Source organism: Falco naumanni, chromosome 16, assembly GCF_017639655.2.
Source record: "Falco naumanni isolate bFalNau1 chromosome 16, bFalNau1.pat, whole genome shotgun sequence".
Classification (NCBI taxonomy): domain Eukaryota; kingdom Metazoa; phylum Chordata; class Aves; order Falconiformes; family Falconidae; genus Falco; species Falco naumanni.
The window spans coordinates 3,535,521-3,552,620 of NC_054069.1; the positions used below are offsets into that span (position 1 = coordinate 3,535,521).

At 42.5% G+C, this 17,100-nt stretch overlaps 1 protein-coding gene across 6 annotated transcripts in view; it reads right to left on the reverse strand.

The window, feature by feature from the left end:
• The window catches only part of ARHGAP32 (Rho GTPase activating protein 32), a 257,980-nt gene that overhangs the window by 52,113 nt on the left and 188,767 nt on the right, over positions 1–17,100 (reverse strand). For all 6 annotated transcript variants that reach the window (XM_040616048.1, XM_040616044.1, XM_040616047.1 and 3 more), the window contains one exon: positions 13,950–14,031. In XM_040616048.1, coding sequence (XP_040471982.1) covers positions 13,950–14,031 — 82 coding nt within the window. The remainder of the gene's footprint in view (positions 1–13,949; positions 14,032–17,100) is intronic.

The following is a 17,100-nucleotide window of genomic DNA, read 5'->3' on the forward strand; positions in this document are numbered from 1 at the left end:
GTTTTAATTGGAGATCTGAGATAGGCACTGGCATGACCCTTGATAAACCCATATGCCTATGCAAGACGAGATCAGAGCTGTGTGCTATCAGCTAAAGTTAAAGCTGCCTGAAAATATTTCTAAGCCACAACTCTGCTCCCACACTAATTTACAGAATTATTCAGGAGAAAAGAAGAGGAAAAGCCGAGCAGAACAAACTACCTTTTCTCCATGATTTCAAAGCTCTTCACATAACTGCAGTTTTGCTCAAGCCAGCTATTATTAGAGTTAAGTCCCATTTTTTGACAGAGCTTGTGAGAAAGGAAAAAATATCTAGCTTAAAAATAATACACATACACACACCCCCAACCTGAATAGGTGGAGAGCAGGCAGAGTGAGAAAGAAGCACAGAACATGTGAAAAGAAAGCTGGCGTTATTAATAGTGCATTGGTGCCTCCAACACCCCTGCCCTCAGCCAAGTTTTACTGTTTTACTTCACAAGTAGTCCTATTTTGGTGGATTCAACCTCCCCAAAAAGGTTAAGCATGCCAGCCCCAAACGCCATCCGTGTTTCCCTAACAGAAACACTAACACATCTCTTTCTTACCTACGTGATACACAGAACTACGGAATTAGTTCTGCCGGGATGCATGCAGACTGTGCAGACATCCATACGCCATGCTTGTTCATTTCCTTTTCCAATTAAAATTCCCCAGGAAACACAGCCAAGACTTGCCAGAAAAGTACCTGTCAAAATGCGGGAAGCCTGAAGCTACTGTCTATGGATTCAAATTCTTCAGAAAAGCCACAGAGGCTGTGAGTGACCACACACAAGGAAGAAATTGCACCATAGGGAATACAGAAATTAATCCGTCTCTTCCTCCTACCTGTGTTTCAGGCATTTCCCTGTGACTTCAGGAGGCTCAAGGCTGATTCCCAGCGCTGGAATTACACCCGCAGGGCATGGTGATACGTGTCCCGCAGCTGGCAGAGCCCTGCTGCTCCCCTCGGGATAACCTAGGCTGAGAGAAGGGCTCTTCTGCCAGGACGGCTCTGCCTACACCCCAACTGGGTGTTTAGGAGTGTTTTGTTGGTTTGGGGTTGTTGGGGGTCTTTTTGGCAGATAAGCTGCCTCAGCTCTGGGTGCAATCGTTTGCATAATGAAGAACAGACTCAGCTGCGCCAGGAAAAAACGTTAGTGCCAATCTGGCCTGGGGTTGGAGACAGAGGCCCCATTCACCGATGCCCTGCACCTGTGCTGCTACTGACACTGTACAAAGAAGCCAAAAGGGCATCAGGGAATCACCTGTCTCAGTGTGCACCTGTGCGACTGACTGCACAGGGTACCAGGCGATGCCCAGGTGCAATACCTTAGCCCTGTAAATGACTTGCTTGCGCACAGGTGGCACTTGGTTCTGAAATTACAGAGGTTCCCCCTTCTTGGGGGCTGGGAGGGCTTAGACCAGCAGGTGTCACAGATTAGAAAACTGTCTTTACTTCAGCTAAAAAAAAAAAAAAAAAAAGAAAAAAAAGAAAAGAAAAAACAAAATTTAAAAAAAGCACACCAAAACACCAAAACCCTGCAGAACCAAAGTGTATCCTTCCCTTCATCCTGGGTCACTAGGTGCCCTTTTGGTTTAATCCAGGCTTCTATCCTTGTCTTCCCCCCAGCTATGGCATCTCCATCCCTGCCAAGCTTCCTCTGGCCCTGCTTCCCCCGGACCCTTCGGACACAGCAGTAGTACCCACCTCCCTTCTCCTACAAGGAAAACTCCACACTTGCAAATCCAGGCGTCTTGAAGAAAAAACTCAACCAATTTACTCACAAATACCTGATTACCATCAAGACGTGTTTCCATAGCACCTAAGAAGTGTTACAAAAATAGCTATTTGTTCAGACTGCAAACACTGCATCAACTACAAACATCACCTAAAACTCCACAATAGAGTCTGTGGGTAAGAACACCGGTCCTTAAAAAATACTGCTGAAACACATGCTTGCTTCTTACTACTGCTGTCAGAAAACATCTGCACTGTTAAAGGATTAAAAGATTAAGAAGGGAGAAAAAAAATGCATTTCTGATTCTATGTATCCTTAGGAACTTCCTTGAAATACTTAAAAAAAATCTTGCTCGTCTCTCACTTCGGAGCTAACCAAGAGGTATAGATCTTATTTAGGCAGACAGGAAAAGTATTTCAGATTTGCCACTGAAGGCTAAATTCAAAAGCAAGTTGCATATAAAAATATGTTCTCATAGTTAAGAGGTTCATTGCAGCATGCAGAAAAAAATATTTGACGCTTTTTAACTTTGAGAACTTTTTTTACTCCCCACGTAAACCCAGTACTTGTCCCAGTTTGGTAGAGGCCTCCCAAAACTGCTGTTCACTGGCATCTGCATCCATATGTACCTGCAACTCTCTTGCAGCTTCCTAAAATGACAGATTATGGAGTAACCTCAGTAATCCTCAGGTGGCTTTTCACGCAGCGTGAAATGAAAACATCAAAAACTTGCCCTCTTGCAAAAGGAACATGCATTTAGAAGAGAGTTTGCAGCTTCAGCTGCACAAACTGGGCTGGAACTGCCGTGCCACAATGGCTGGCGGTGGGGAAAGCCATAGGGGCTGCTGTGCCCCATAGGGGCAGGGAGCATTGCAGCAGCAGGGCCAGGTCCAGGGGCCTGCCTGGTTGCTTCTCCCAAACTGCTGCTGAAAAAGCAGAACAAAACACACGGCTCGATGCTGCTTGGCTTGCTGAAGCAAAATTCTACTTTAGCCAAATTCACTCCCCCAGAGAGGGTTGAACGGTGACTCTTTGGTACCCAGGGCAGGACAGATGTCGCTGCTGTTGGGATGCCCATCGTCCACACCCACGTGCACTTGCCCAGTGACCACAGGATCTATCATTCAGAGTTTCTGTCGGTATCTGTTCCTGGCACACAGGCTTCTAGGGAGCTGTTCTCTCAAACTCGTTCTTTTCCAGCAGAATCACAGATTTTATGGTGCGACTTTCATAGAAGACCAGATGAATGCTGTATATAGCAGCATTTCCACAGGCCAGCCCACAGTTCTTGTCCCTTTCTATTTCTGCCAAAACACAGGAAGGAAAAAAAGAAGGGGGAAGAATCACTTGAAACAAAGGAGGGAGAGGAAGGAGAAAGGAAGACTCCAAGGAAATGAAAAACAGGAAAATGCCGCTGCAGTTCTGATTTAAACTACAATTCTGAACACATACTTTGACTTAGAAAGCTAACCACTGCAATAGCATGTCTTACAGCTGTATGTAGTCTGGGTGCTCACCGTGATAAATCCCCTTCTCCTAAAACCAGGTAATTACCAAAGCAATTCAGATTAAATAAGTACTTTATCGGAATTCACTGCACGAAAGCAAGCAATACAACACAATTATGGAAGACAAAAGTTTGGCATTCCTAATGTATCCTAGATGCAAACTACCAGCAAAATGATACCAATATATTTTTTTTTTTTTTTTTTTTTTTTTTAAAGCAAGCATCCAACACTTATTGCGAGAGTAAGACAGAAATGAATCCACCTTTGGTGACTTTACAGTCAATGGAACAAGGTAACAAGGGAAATACAGACAAGGATTTCAGCAGAGGCAGTGCTTTACACATAGGCAACCACAAGAAGATTTGGAATCAGTTGAAATATAATTAGAAAAGATGCCTGCCACTTACCAAGCACTTAAAATCACCAAATTGCATAAGCATTAACCTCCTTAATAAGCTGGAACATAATACCAGTGTTGTGTACAGCAGGACCCAAGTGAGCTCCGACTGGCTGTATTTATTAGCATCACTTCAATATCAAATAACCATTAACCTATTCATTTTACCCAAAGAATAGATTGGCACGATCTCTACGGAAGGTACAGTTACCCTGCAAATTCATTTCAACCTTGATGCAAAAGGACGAGATGAAACAGGGATATAAGAGGACAACACGTTGTCTGAACACTTTGCAAGAAATACAGCGTCACCTGCCTTGCTGTAAAGCCCTGATCCAGCCTGCTGGAAAACAAAGCTCACACAGTTTGCTACTCTGTCTCTCCTGAAATTCCACTTGGATTTTCTTTCAAAGCACATAGGAGATCCACAAAACCAAAAGTCCAAATATGATTTAACAAAGGAAAAACATGTTGAAATGTCTGTTGTCAAATAACTCTCAATAACTGACAATCAAATTGTTTAAGTACATAAAATGTACCCGAGATGGATCTCGGTTCCTTAGTTCCACTGGAACGCTTTAATTTTACCTAATGCTAGTTCTGAAAAGCTATAGCAACGTTGTCATGACAATGACAACACAACGCAGTTGTTTTCTGCTATCACCGTGCAACTGGGTACACATTTGGGTCATTTACATTGCCATAAAACTATAGTATTTAACCACATTTCTTTTCTCTCTTACTCAAGCAAGTTCTTTCCTCCAGAACATGGTCAAATAGGGTTTGGCACACTCTTTGGATATATCTGAGGCAAAAATTGAAAGCCTGGGAAAGGAAGAACACTTTAAATTTAGAAAGTCAGCGGGGAGGTGTGGGGGGAATCAGCCAGTTTATGATACACAACTAATAACCACGTAGCCACCGATCCTGCAAAGCATTCACGATGCAAGACCCAGTTCACGTTAAGCAGTGCTCTTAAGATTTGGACTCACTGAATGAAATCACTTGCAGAAAAATCTGCCTGTGAGAAGGCAGATTCTTAGCATCAGGCATCGGTTTTTCTAGCCAACAGATACTAATACATATAAAAAAAAGAATAATAAACAATTTTAACTACGCCTAGTGTCTGTAACCAAACCTAGGGTGTTAGTAAATGGTTATTGGTATCACGTACAGCGTTAGACTTGGTTAGGACACTGAGACACTAATTGTACGTAACGGGCTCTACCTGAGCTCAGCTGGGACTGGTTCAGAGCCTCTGTAACATATGCAGAACCTGGCTTTACACTATCCATCTCCAAATCTGCACGTAATTAAGGTCAGGTGGGAAGAGGGCAGAGGGACAGGCAGGAGGCAAGAGAAAGGACAAAGTTAAATTAAAATATCCCCTGGAACAAACTGCAGGAGACTAAAAATTTAATTTGCAGAGAGAGAAATGAGAGAAACAGTGCTAGAGAAATCCCGATGTCAATGTTCTGCATTCTAAGGTGTTGCTTCTCTGGCTTGGTCTAGACTCTTAACTAGCAATGTCTACGTGCAAAAAGAAGTCTAAGTGAAGTGACATGCCAAACTTGCAGGATGAATAGCAAAAAAGATGAGGTGAGATGAAACAAGAGAAGTAAACACCCAAATCCTGAGAAAATTCGAGCTGCCGAGGAAGAAGGTGGATGCTTACTGCTACCTGAACAACTGGGCTTAAAGCTGGCTCAGGTGTGACCACAGTGTAGGCAGTCTAATTCTCAATTCCAGTGCAAACACACAGATTATGTGCATGTATTACTGTAAACGGAGTTTTCACTGTGAAGAGTTAAAAAAAATTGTAGAAAACAGATCTCATTTTAGGTTGCCAAATGCTAGTGGAAGAATCAGTAATTTTATAGCTGCAACTTGCACAGTAATGGTGTTCGGTATGGTTGGGAGACTAAAGATTTAGAGCTCACTTTCAGAGGCGCTCTGTCCCAGTTTCAAAAACATATTTCAGCCCTTGCCTCCTTATTTTGATCTCAGCTCGTTTCATCTGTGGAAGCTGAGGGCCAAAAAAGAACTTCAGTGTCTAAAAACTGCTTTGTGAGCCCAGAAGGTAACTTCCTCCTAACGCCAGCGAAGCCTGAACAGGACCTCGAGGATTCCCTACTTAAAAAATACAGAATGCATTTTCCTAAACTACTTATAATGTGCAACCATGATCTGTGGTACAGAGAGATACTATAAACAAGCTCCACCAGTGCAGACCACAGAGGAGTGCTCAGGCATGTGAGGGATGTGGCACACGATCTCTCCAGCGGTGCTCCGTGTGCCGCGACAGCCAAACTTCTAGTCTCTGTTGCAATTACATGACTCACAGAGGGGCATGGCTGTCAAAAGAAATTAATTTCACATGAAAAACAAGCAGAACCACTAATAAGCCTCATACCTTTGAGCAGAAACACTATAGCTGCTCTAGTGTGGAAGTCTTCCTTCTCACAAACAGCTCAAAAAGGAGAGTGACTGAATGTTAACCTTTCAGGTTGCATTAAGGAACCAGAAATGTTCTTTGTTTTCATGTCAAAAAGGGGCAAAACCCCCAACTCTGCCTTTGTTATCTGATGTTAACTGCTACTGAGCCTTAGCAGGAATTGCATCTTTGAAGGGTTCATGGATTCAAGGAACTTGGCTATAAAAGAGGGAAAAAACTAAGAAAAATCTTTTCTCCATACCTGTATGTCCAAATGAAACGCCTTGGATCTTACAAGCATTCCCAATTTCTCTATTTGTGACAACTATTCTGACTCCTCCCAAACTTTTTGGCAGGTTGAATTATTTATCAGTGGGTATAGCCAGGCGTAGCAATAAATTTTTACCCTCCTTCTTAAAAACTCTACCCCAGTTTATATATTCCCTGGCTTTTGTCGTTGGTTTGGATACGTGCCGGGGAAGAAGCCTCACCTCACACCCTCTCCGTGATCACACCTGAGATACAAACCCCATTCTCCCCTTCCTCTCCGCCTGGAGAGCGTTTGATAATGCTGCCACGTGCAGGTGAGTCTTCACACAAGAAACCAGGATTTTGCTCTCAAACCACATTCTTCTCCTGGGGGAAGTAGCATGAATGTGAACGACATGCCCGTTTCCCACGTTCCGAGGGGATCGGCACACAGTCTCTATGCCAAGGGGCTGGAAGCGTGTACGTGCATGGGGAAAAGAAAAATATATACGCACACGTATTATGTATTTTGTTACATATATCTATCTACAGTATTTGCATATCCAGTTTTAAGACTGATTTATGAAATCAAAACAACATCCCAGGGGGAGTCGATATGTGTAAATGTGCTGTAAAAAATGTTAAATCTACAGAAACAGCCACCAGTTTTACTGATGCTCGGTTACTGCTATGAGTTTTAGAATAGCACTAGCAGGATCCAGAAAAGACCATGGCAACACAAAGCAGGACTCTGGATAATGAAGCTGCTCCCACACAGCTTGACAGTTTTTACTTTGGGCATTGTGAGATGCTAAGCACAAACAGCATTTTCTGATTTAAGAAAAAAAGAAAAAAAAAGGCATCTTTGCTTCTGCAGATTTTCAAATTCTAAAAAACTTTCAGAGCCATGTTTCATTCCTCTCCATCAACCATTTTTAACTTCTCTTTCTTTCAAGCTGACATTTGTATTCGCTTGTCTGGCACTTAATTTCTTTCAGTTATAGTTTTATTGATTCAAAATTGATTTGATCATCTCCAACAGAGTTTGAATCAGTTTCTTTGTTTCCCTGCTGTATTGCTTCATGTCCAAAGAGCTCTTAAAAAGGCACGTTAGACTGAAGGTTTGTTTTGGTTTCCCTGAACATCTTTCAAAGCATCAGTGCTACTGACTTGCAAGTGCAGAAGAAGAAACAAAAAAAAAAAAGACACACACACAGAGAGCAAGACAGGGATAGAAAGAGTAAAAGAATTAAAAAGGAATAAATGAAAACGTACAAGGGGGGAAGTAGCTCCAGGACGCTGGACGGGCTCCATGGGCAGGGGAGACTGGGAAGGTATAAAATTGAAAACAAGAAAAAAAAAAAAAACAAACAAAAAGAAGTTGGTTAAAACATGCACCCATTGAAAAATGGGTTAATTTCATATAAAGCTCAGCTAGGCTATACACAGCGCAAAACAGGACCACAGACCCAATCCTTCAAGTTGTTTGGTGTTTTATTCCCTACACACTTTGGAAATTCATTAAGATCCAAGAATTCCCCACCCAGTGTGTCCCAGCTCAAAAAAAGCCCAAACATTTTGTACGTTTGAACTTTTAGCACAAGGCCCATCCCTGCTGAGCAACGCAGCGAAGCACTGGGTTTGTTTGCATTGCTTCCAGTGCCTGCTAAGCATGTGTTTATGGTTAAGCCCATGTTTAAGTACTTTGTTGAGTCAGGAACAGGGCTGGAAGATGTAACATTTCTTTACATAGATGGATAATGCCAACCACTGACAAAAGAAAACGACTCCCAGATTTCTGAATTTACATTTGGCGTAATTCGGTTCCATACACATTTAGCTTTCCTCTGTTTCGAATGGTGCTAAAGCAGACAACTGCTTTATCTTATTTTTTCTTTCTATGTAAAAAATAAAATAATTTAAAAAAAAAGTCTCAGAGCTATGTTTTCCTATTGACAAAAGGTTCTTCCTGAAAATCATTAACTGCGGAGAAAGCAGAGACTTAGCTCTTGCTGCCTCAGCCCCAAGTGTCAGCTTTTATTTTGGATGGAAAAGAGAAAACACGAAGTCTGGGCAATAACTTCCCCATGGATCAGCCCAGCTCGGAGCTGGGGTTCAAGCAAGTTGGCATCGTCCTGCTGAAGCCTCCAGCTGAGCACCCAGCCCACGAGCCTGCATCACGTCACGGTGGCCTTCAGAGCCCTGGAGGAATCTCTGCGGCACGCTCCAAAGCCAGGTGCAAGCCTCCTGAAGAAGCCAGTTTTACACTCACATTGTCGACCTTCCATCCCACACCCTTTGTCCGCTCACCGCTCTGCCCGAGCTCCACAGGAGCTACGAGAACGGGATTTCTTGAAGGATTGGCCCTGAGGTCTGTCGTATCTGAAAGCACGTTTTTTGTCTTCTACAGCGAAACTGCGCTCGGCGGCCTGAGCGTGTTCGTGTTTGTGCCCTGTCTGCCTCCACACCGGCAATGGATACCTGCCTTGGCTCAATAAAACGTGCATTTAATTTAGCTTTAATGAGACAGTTGCACGTCGCATGCCAAACGACTGGTTCGTTTACATAAGATTAATGAAGACTGGTACCAATTATGCACACTTTGTGTTTCCATATTGTCTTTATAAAAACGCTAATAAAGACATCGTGCGCTCACCAGCCTCAAATGGCTGTTCAACCCAGGCGTCTGCGGAATGAAAGTTCTATTTGCAACTTACTCTTCCTGATTTTTATTTTTATTAAAAAAAAACCACACAAACCACAATCTTTTTTGTCCAGGCATTAGCCACTAGCCTGTTTCAAACAAGCATGACCTCTTAAGTTTCTGTTACGGCTCTAGAGCAATAGCTCTAACACAATGAATGTAACTCAGTTTGCGTTTCTGCAGTTAAAATTAATTCATTCAGCACCGTACCAGAGTCTTCAGGAGGTCAGGACAGAGTCTGTTGCCCGATCCAGACCTAAATTTCTATCTTCCTGAAGTTCAGTGGATTATTTGTTGGGTGCATTGACCCAGATTAATCTGTTATTTATGTCTAATAAAAAATTAGTCATTTACAACAGCTTTTAATACCAATGTGTGCCCTTTAATGTGTCCTTAGTTGCATAATGTGAGTACGTATACCGGTTAAATCTAAATTAAATGAATGGATGAGACAGGAATTTGGGAAATCCTCCATGAAGTCAGGCAGAGCTGCTGGGGTTATTCACGCTTTTGTCCTAAGTCAGACTGAAGAACTGGTGAGAATGAGCCCTGAAGTTTTAAAAATGCTCATTGCTTTGAAGAAAATGGAAGGGACACATTACCTTCTTATCCCCCCCCATTTCTTCACTTAAGCTCTAACTGTCCCACGGCAAACTGCATCTTTATTCTTTGTTTTCCCGCTGAAACCAGATGTTCCCCAGCAGCAACCACATTTAGAAACCTTCAAACAAATTGTCATGCCAAGGCACACCGCAGTAAAGATTTGGTACCCAGCGAGATGCTATTTGTTAGCAAAAGACATGAAACAAATTGCACGTATGAGGTGAAGCGTGAGATGTGATTTTAAATATGGTTAAACTACAAATATTCAGAATTATGAGAAAGAAGGGACAGGAACAGATAGCTGAGACATGCTGCCTGTGACTGTTAACTATGCCCAAATGATGAGTGGGGACAAAATGAACACACACATACACACAATTCCCAGAAAAGACCAGCCACGGATGGACAGAAGTGAATGACAAGAGTAAACACAGCCACAGTCTACAGGCAATTCCCAAATGTTCACTTAGAAGGAAAAAACAAAACAGCTCTTCACTTTTTTCTCCTAAGCAGCACAATGAATATTTAAACGATTCACTTCTCAATCAGTATCTGAAATTCAAATGCAACCTTTATCTGTATCTCTTTAAAAATCTTTATAAATATGAGCTGATGCCATCTATTGTAGTACTGAAATTCAGCTAAATTGCCAGTAGATGGTATTAGCTATAAAATATTAGATGTTAATTCAACATAATAATTTAGGGTAAAAAGTTATCATTAGTTAGTTATCGATACAGGAAGAATTTAGGAAAAAAGGGAAATTGCTCAAGAAATCTGGGGTTTGACGAGCCCACCCTGGACCTGTACAGTGGTTTTTACATAAATAGAAACAGTTGGGATATCAGTTTGTATTCCAGCTGGAAAAAGAGCATTTTCTTATAACACTGAATGTGAAAAAAATGGAGAGATGGGCTTAGTACAATACTGAAGGGAAAATGCTACTCAACGGGTCTGAGACCTCCCGAGCACCCCTTCTTCTCCTTGAATGACTTTCTCACGTAGACAAATTTTGAAAAAGGAAAATGCTAAACAATTTCATTAAGCAATAATGAAAGGGACTTAAATTTTCAGGTGATAGTTTTTTGTGCACACGCGTGCACCCACATCTATATCCATCTCTGCAAGCATACCTGTCCCCAGCAGTATTTGGGGAGATGACAGCTGTCGCAGTCCAAACTTCATTGTCAAATCTATTTCAGAGGTGACTCAAGGCAAAACCAATATTCTTTCTTATTACTTTGAATTTTCAGAATTTAATAAACGGACAGTTTTCCTGTATGGTCCATTTTCTTTTATTTATTTCAGGTAGCAGCTGCAGTGTCACTGGTGTAAGCATGCACTTCCACAGTCAAAGAAAGTACTGTTTCGAAGAGCAGAGTTTGCCCAGCTCTCCCATTCCCCGTGTTTCATTTGAACTTCAGTTGTTATTTGTACTGCATCATAGACCACTGCAATATTTTATGGTTCTATTAAAATGCTGTCCCCATTGCTTCTGCAAATCAAACCCTCTAATTATAAATAATAATAAAAACGCAGGGCAGGAAGTTCTTTGCTTTCCATCTGCTTTTCATTAGACTACTCAACCCAGCCAAATCTATGGACAATTAAACAACACAAGAAGTTCTGTCTTGGTAAATTCCTTCATGGCAAAGAGCTTTACGCTGCAGATACAAAATGTCCTAGATGCTCTCTACACATAGCATTTTGATTAAAGAAAACAAAGTTTGCATGTTGATAAGTATGTCTTATCAAGCCCAAATCTAAAGCTCCACATTAATTCTAGATGAAATACCCTACTAATGTTGAGTAGCGACAAAAGCTCCAAGCGGTTCCCTTTAAAAAAGTTTTTAATTCCTTGGGAAAAGCCAACCTGATGTTTCAAATACAGGTAAAAGGAGACACTGAACCGACGTGGATATTTAAGCATAGGAGAAATACCTTGTGTATGTTTAAGCCATACATTAGAACGCACTAAATGCACGGAATACAGGTGAGGAAAATGCAAGCTCTTCTGCATTATCCCAGCAATGCAACTCCCAGCGAGGCTCTAGAGGAACCTTGGAAAGATCCAATGTCACATTTCGCAGCAGTGCTACGTAAGCCGCCCAGGGTGCTCCAGCAACTCATTGCGCCCCACGTGCCACCTTCCCGGACGGTGCTGCCCAGGCATTCAGCTTGCCCAGCGGCGTGGTAACCCAGCCCAGGAAACTGAACCCCCTTCCTCCCACTTCATCTTCTCAGGCCTTCTGTATTTCAGACGTCAGTTTTTCCTCCCAGCAGATAGGTTCCTTGAGTCCTCCAACACCACATTCAACACGCCCTAACTGTGGGAACCTCCTCCCTGAGTCCTCCTAGCTCCCACCAAGTCACAACCTCCAGCAACCAAGGAAGAGTCTTCCAGACTTCTGCCTGCACCAGGCAAGTACTGTTACTTCCCAAGGCAGAAAAAACCAAAAAAACCCACCAAAAACCTACAAAGAAACGGCATTGTAAATCCTGCGTGCACAGGAAGAGCAGGGAAGGATTACAGGAACAGCTGCAACATCCATTCTAGCAATCCTTACATCTGAAAGCTCATTAGTGGTCTTCTGGAGGAGCCTTTGGCTTTAATTGTACGCCTAGAACAACTATCAGGGAAGGTCAAGAGGGACAGCCTCACGACTTGGCAGTATCTTTCAACTCACTACTTTTAATAGGACTCGGGCTTTTGCTATCAACTTTGTAACAAACATTTCCCAGGACTGAAAGAGGAAATCCATCCCCTAGTGTGTTGTTAAAGCCAAACCGAATCTATTAATCTATGCTGCTTCATTATCTCTCATTAAAGCAGAGCAAGAAACTACTCACTAGCAGCTCATGACATTTAATTGCCTGAGCCATATTGAAAAATAAACACTTGCTTATGATTCTATCTACCAGCCTGGCCTGTATTTAGAGTTAAAGCTGCCCCTGCCTGCGTGCTTTAGCTGGCAGAGGGCAGAGAAGGGGACTGCTCGCGGTTTTTCGAGATCCAACTTCAAACAACAAAAGGCAGACAGTGGATTTATGGAATGACCACCTGCTGCAGCGCTTTGAATTGCTAGTGATCTTCGTGATACCGATTCTAGCAAATACATTTGCATGTTCCCAGGAATAATAAAGGCTGCAGATACCAACGGCTGAGAAAATGATTCGCCTAAACCGCCGGCTCTTTGAAGCACGCAGATGAATGCAGTGTGCGATAACTTTGGGCGTTCGTGACTTTTTACCACTGAACCAAAAGTTCCAAGCTGTAGCACAAGATCTGATAAAATGTGGTTCCCTTAGTAAAAGTCAAACTTTTGAATCACATCTATTTGTTTTAAAGTATCAAGCCAGCAATCATATAAGATAAGGAATATCATTAAAATAGAGAAGACAGATGAAAAGAACCCCAGTTAACCAGCTTTCCAACTCAACTTGCTGGCTGCATAACATTTTAAGAAAGATCAGCAGTTTCAAACTGCGTCTCTTGACACAAAAGATACGCAGATATAACTTTATATATAGGAATATTCTTTTTTAAATCGGAAGAATTGAACAAAAGCTTCACCACCAGTACATTCTGCAGAGATCTCACTTACGCTAGCACATCTAACTGAAATCACTTCCAGTGTATACCATAATGACAACAGAATCAGATCCAACAATTAATCTTCTATTTACTTTTCCTTTCCTCAGCCAAGCTTGGTATTAATTTCCCTGTAGTTCATACAATACAGAACTGTCCAGAAGGCAGTAGGAAGTAGATGGAGTCATATATCCAGAGCAGAAGCAATCAGGATTCCAAGTTCTGTTATATCCGACTTTCTCCATCGATCCTCAAACAGAAAGCAGCTTCCAGTACCTAATTCATCTATTCCCTCTAAGTCAGCATAAACATTTTTGGGTTGCCTGTATGTTCTGCGTGAAAAAAAACCTAACACACAACACTGTCTGGACACCAAGAACTGTGATGCTGCATGGAATCACTAGTTGCAGATTACTGAAGGTATCTTAAATTCTTAGAAGTTTAAAATCTCCCAAATCATGCAGGAGTTCAAAACATAGACATTGATATGAAACACCGCAGATGAAAGACATTAAACAGTGGGAACTATTCAGAGAGAGGTAATGTGTGGATGATCAACACATAGACAGGATAACAGGGGATGTATAAAGGATGATCAACACAGAGTATAACACAGTACGTATAAAGGAGATATTAAACATGGAAACCCCAAATAACAACTCCATTTAACTTCAGTGCATCATAAAAATTTCACACACTTACCTGGTTTTGGCACAGAATTGGTCACGGACTGAGGAACTTTGTCGTTAATTAGTTCAACACACTCACTAGGAAAAAATCCAACCTGTAATAAAAAAAGAAAAGAGATGCAAAATATTGAACATAGTGGTTTTAGGATCTGAACTTTTAAACCAGCGACTGTTGAATATTTTCCTCAAACTCTGCTTGCCTGATGTTCCATAACATTATCCAACATAAAATGACCAGCATGAGAGAAATAATTTTTCAAAACGATGCAGCCAAAAAATCTACAAACCAAATAATTAGTTCTGCAAAGCACGGCTGTAAGTCTTGTTTCCTAGGCTTGGTACACGGGATGGAGATATTCAACTCGCAGCAGAGAGGAAAGAGGACAAGTGTGCTACACACTTAAATCTCAAGTGGAACTTGAGAGAGACAGCAAGGCTTCAGCTGGGTTTTCTGCACCTGGCTGCACGTAACGTGAAATTTAATGAAGAGAGCAAGACGTTTCAGCTCCTAGCATCTCGATTGTCTGTACTCAAATCTCACCAACACTTGACCTTTTTTTCCCTGTCAAAATACTATATGCACAAGCACCTTTAACATCTTATTCTTTTAGAAAACTGAAATCAAATGTGGGCCAGTGTATTTCCATGTCGGTATAGTCCCATTACAGGAAAAATGCATATTCTTGTACGGTAAGTTAGGAGAAGGCACAAAGCACTCCACTGTGTCCCAGCCTTATGGAGGGCGCTTGATCTGATGAGTGTGGGTACCAAGTGATACTCCTGAAGCATCCAAACTACGCGTGTTTAAAGACCTTGCTAAAAAAGTTCGATGTGGTTTTAGTTAAATTGAATTCAATCTAACCTCAGAACTGAGAACAGGTTTAATAAGATACACATAGAGTAAAACGAGTTCTACTTTTGTAAGGAAGAACACAGTAATTTGACTGGAAATAAACACAAGTGTTTTTAGAAGAAACAGCATGATGTAGCAAAAAAATCTCTGCAAGAGCCAGAACTCCTGGCGTGTACTCACGTATCTGCTTCTGAACGTGGACAAGCCAGTGCAACCATTGCGCCTCAGTTTCCCGATCAGCAAATGACACGGGAAAACAGTGCCACACACCCGTTACTTAATTCTTTTTTTGTGAGAACAGCTGGCAAACATATTGCACAAGCACTGTGATTTACCCGTGTATCTGCTGATCAAGCTGAAACAGAAAGAATATTCCAGAAACAAACCCCAGAGGCAAGACTGTCCTTCGCAAATATTTGAAGATGCTTCCAAGGCAATGACCGACCCTGGGCTACCACACAGCATGCTATGCCAAAAATTTTGGAAAGCAGCTTCTCTGCTGCCAGCATCACTGACAGTGAAGGCAGCTCCAAGTGCCCAAGTCAGGGCAAGGTCTCATCGCTGATTACTTTCAAATGCTAATTTGCTGCCTTGCCACACTGACCTTTAACACAGCATCTTCCCCCACATCCCCTCTAACTCAGAACGCTGGAGAGACTGTCTAAACCAGTGTAAGGGTTAAAGACTGAAGTATGGGGACGATCTTAATGTTTTGCTGAAATAGGATGTGCCTGCAGAAATTCACATGCCACTCCAAAGCATCCGTATCTGGGAAAAAGTGAGATTTTTCCCCTTTCACTGTTTAAGGATTCAGACTACGATGTGACCAGACAGGAGCTTTTTACTTCCCAGCATCCCAACCTTCTCCCCGCTTCGCAGCATCTTCCTTCTTACTCCTGTCCCGGGCAAAAGTTAAACCCAAGCTGAGCCCTTGGCAACTTTTATCCTTAGTCTGTGTTTCCAGACCTTTTTCTCTCTCATATCCTTCCTCCTCACCCAACACAGCTTCTGTATTGTGACATGTAATTCAAGCACCACCACCCTTCCGAGCCACCCCGTCCACGCCAGCGGCAGGATTTCCCGTCCCCATGTCAGGCATGTGATTGGGACAGCTGAAAGCATCAAGTCACTTCAGCCAGCCACAGTCCGGTCAAGTGCTGCAACAATGCATGGCCAAGAGCCAGCGGATGGGCCCCAAGCTCATCTAAACATTCGAACCGAGCCAGGACTGCTGCCAGTCATGTTAGCACATCTCTGAAATTCGCTGGAGCCGCAAGGCAGTCAGCACTGGGAGTCTGGCAAACAGTCCCCTCTCTATTTATTCATCTTACACAATTCCCTTTTGTCTCCAAGTTAAAAAAAAAACAACCACAAACAACTCTTTCCTACTCCATGATTTTCACCCGTAAACCTCCAAGCAATTTAGTAGCAGCATCATGCGTGGTGTGTCCAGGTAAACACTCCAGGCTTTGAAACTCTTCCATATTCCATAAACGAAGCAACAGTTAATAGAAATGTCAGAGAACTTCTTCCCACACCCCCAAAATCCAGTCAGGCAACATTTTGTCCAAGAGGACAAACTGCAATCCATCAGACTGAATGCTAAAGACTTGGAATATGCTTTTTTTTTTTAAGAGTAGGACGGGAGCAGAACTGATAACAGCAGCACGAGGGATGAGCAGACCTTGCTCCTCCAATGTGTGGTTCCCAGCACCAGAGACCGGCCTGTGCATCATGCTTCTGCTCAGGTGGCTCACTGAACTGAAGAACCCATCCAAACCCCAAGATAACGTATGGCTCACTCAGCTGGGCGCACCAATTCTGCGAGGACGTGATACCCCGGACTTAGATAACATAGTGGTGAGTTCTGTGCAATTTACAGATAGAAATATGCTGATCAGCATGAAGAAAGCAGCACGAGTACCAGCATCCCATCGGGCAGCTCAGAGCTCAGTGATGCTGCTGTGCCAGGAGATGCTGAGAAACAGGCCGAGGGGTACACCCCCAAAAAGCACTGCTAGTTAAACAAAATACGTTATATGTTTTTTTTAAATACTTTACTACTGCTAATAGTCCCTCTTGGACATTTCCAATTCCAGGAGACAATTTGTAAGTTGGGAAGAACATACACATGGAGTGAAAGTCCCATCCCATCCCATCCCACAAACGACACATTCGGGAGGCTCCACAGCTGAAGCGATACGGTTTCTTTCATTCTCAATACCCACAACATCTATGCCTGAGATGTTTAAAGAAATCTGAAGTCCTGGGACACCAACCTTCCATTAATCACACTGAAAACTGGTGGATA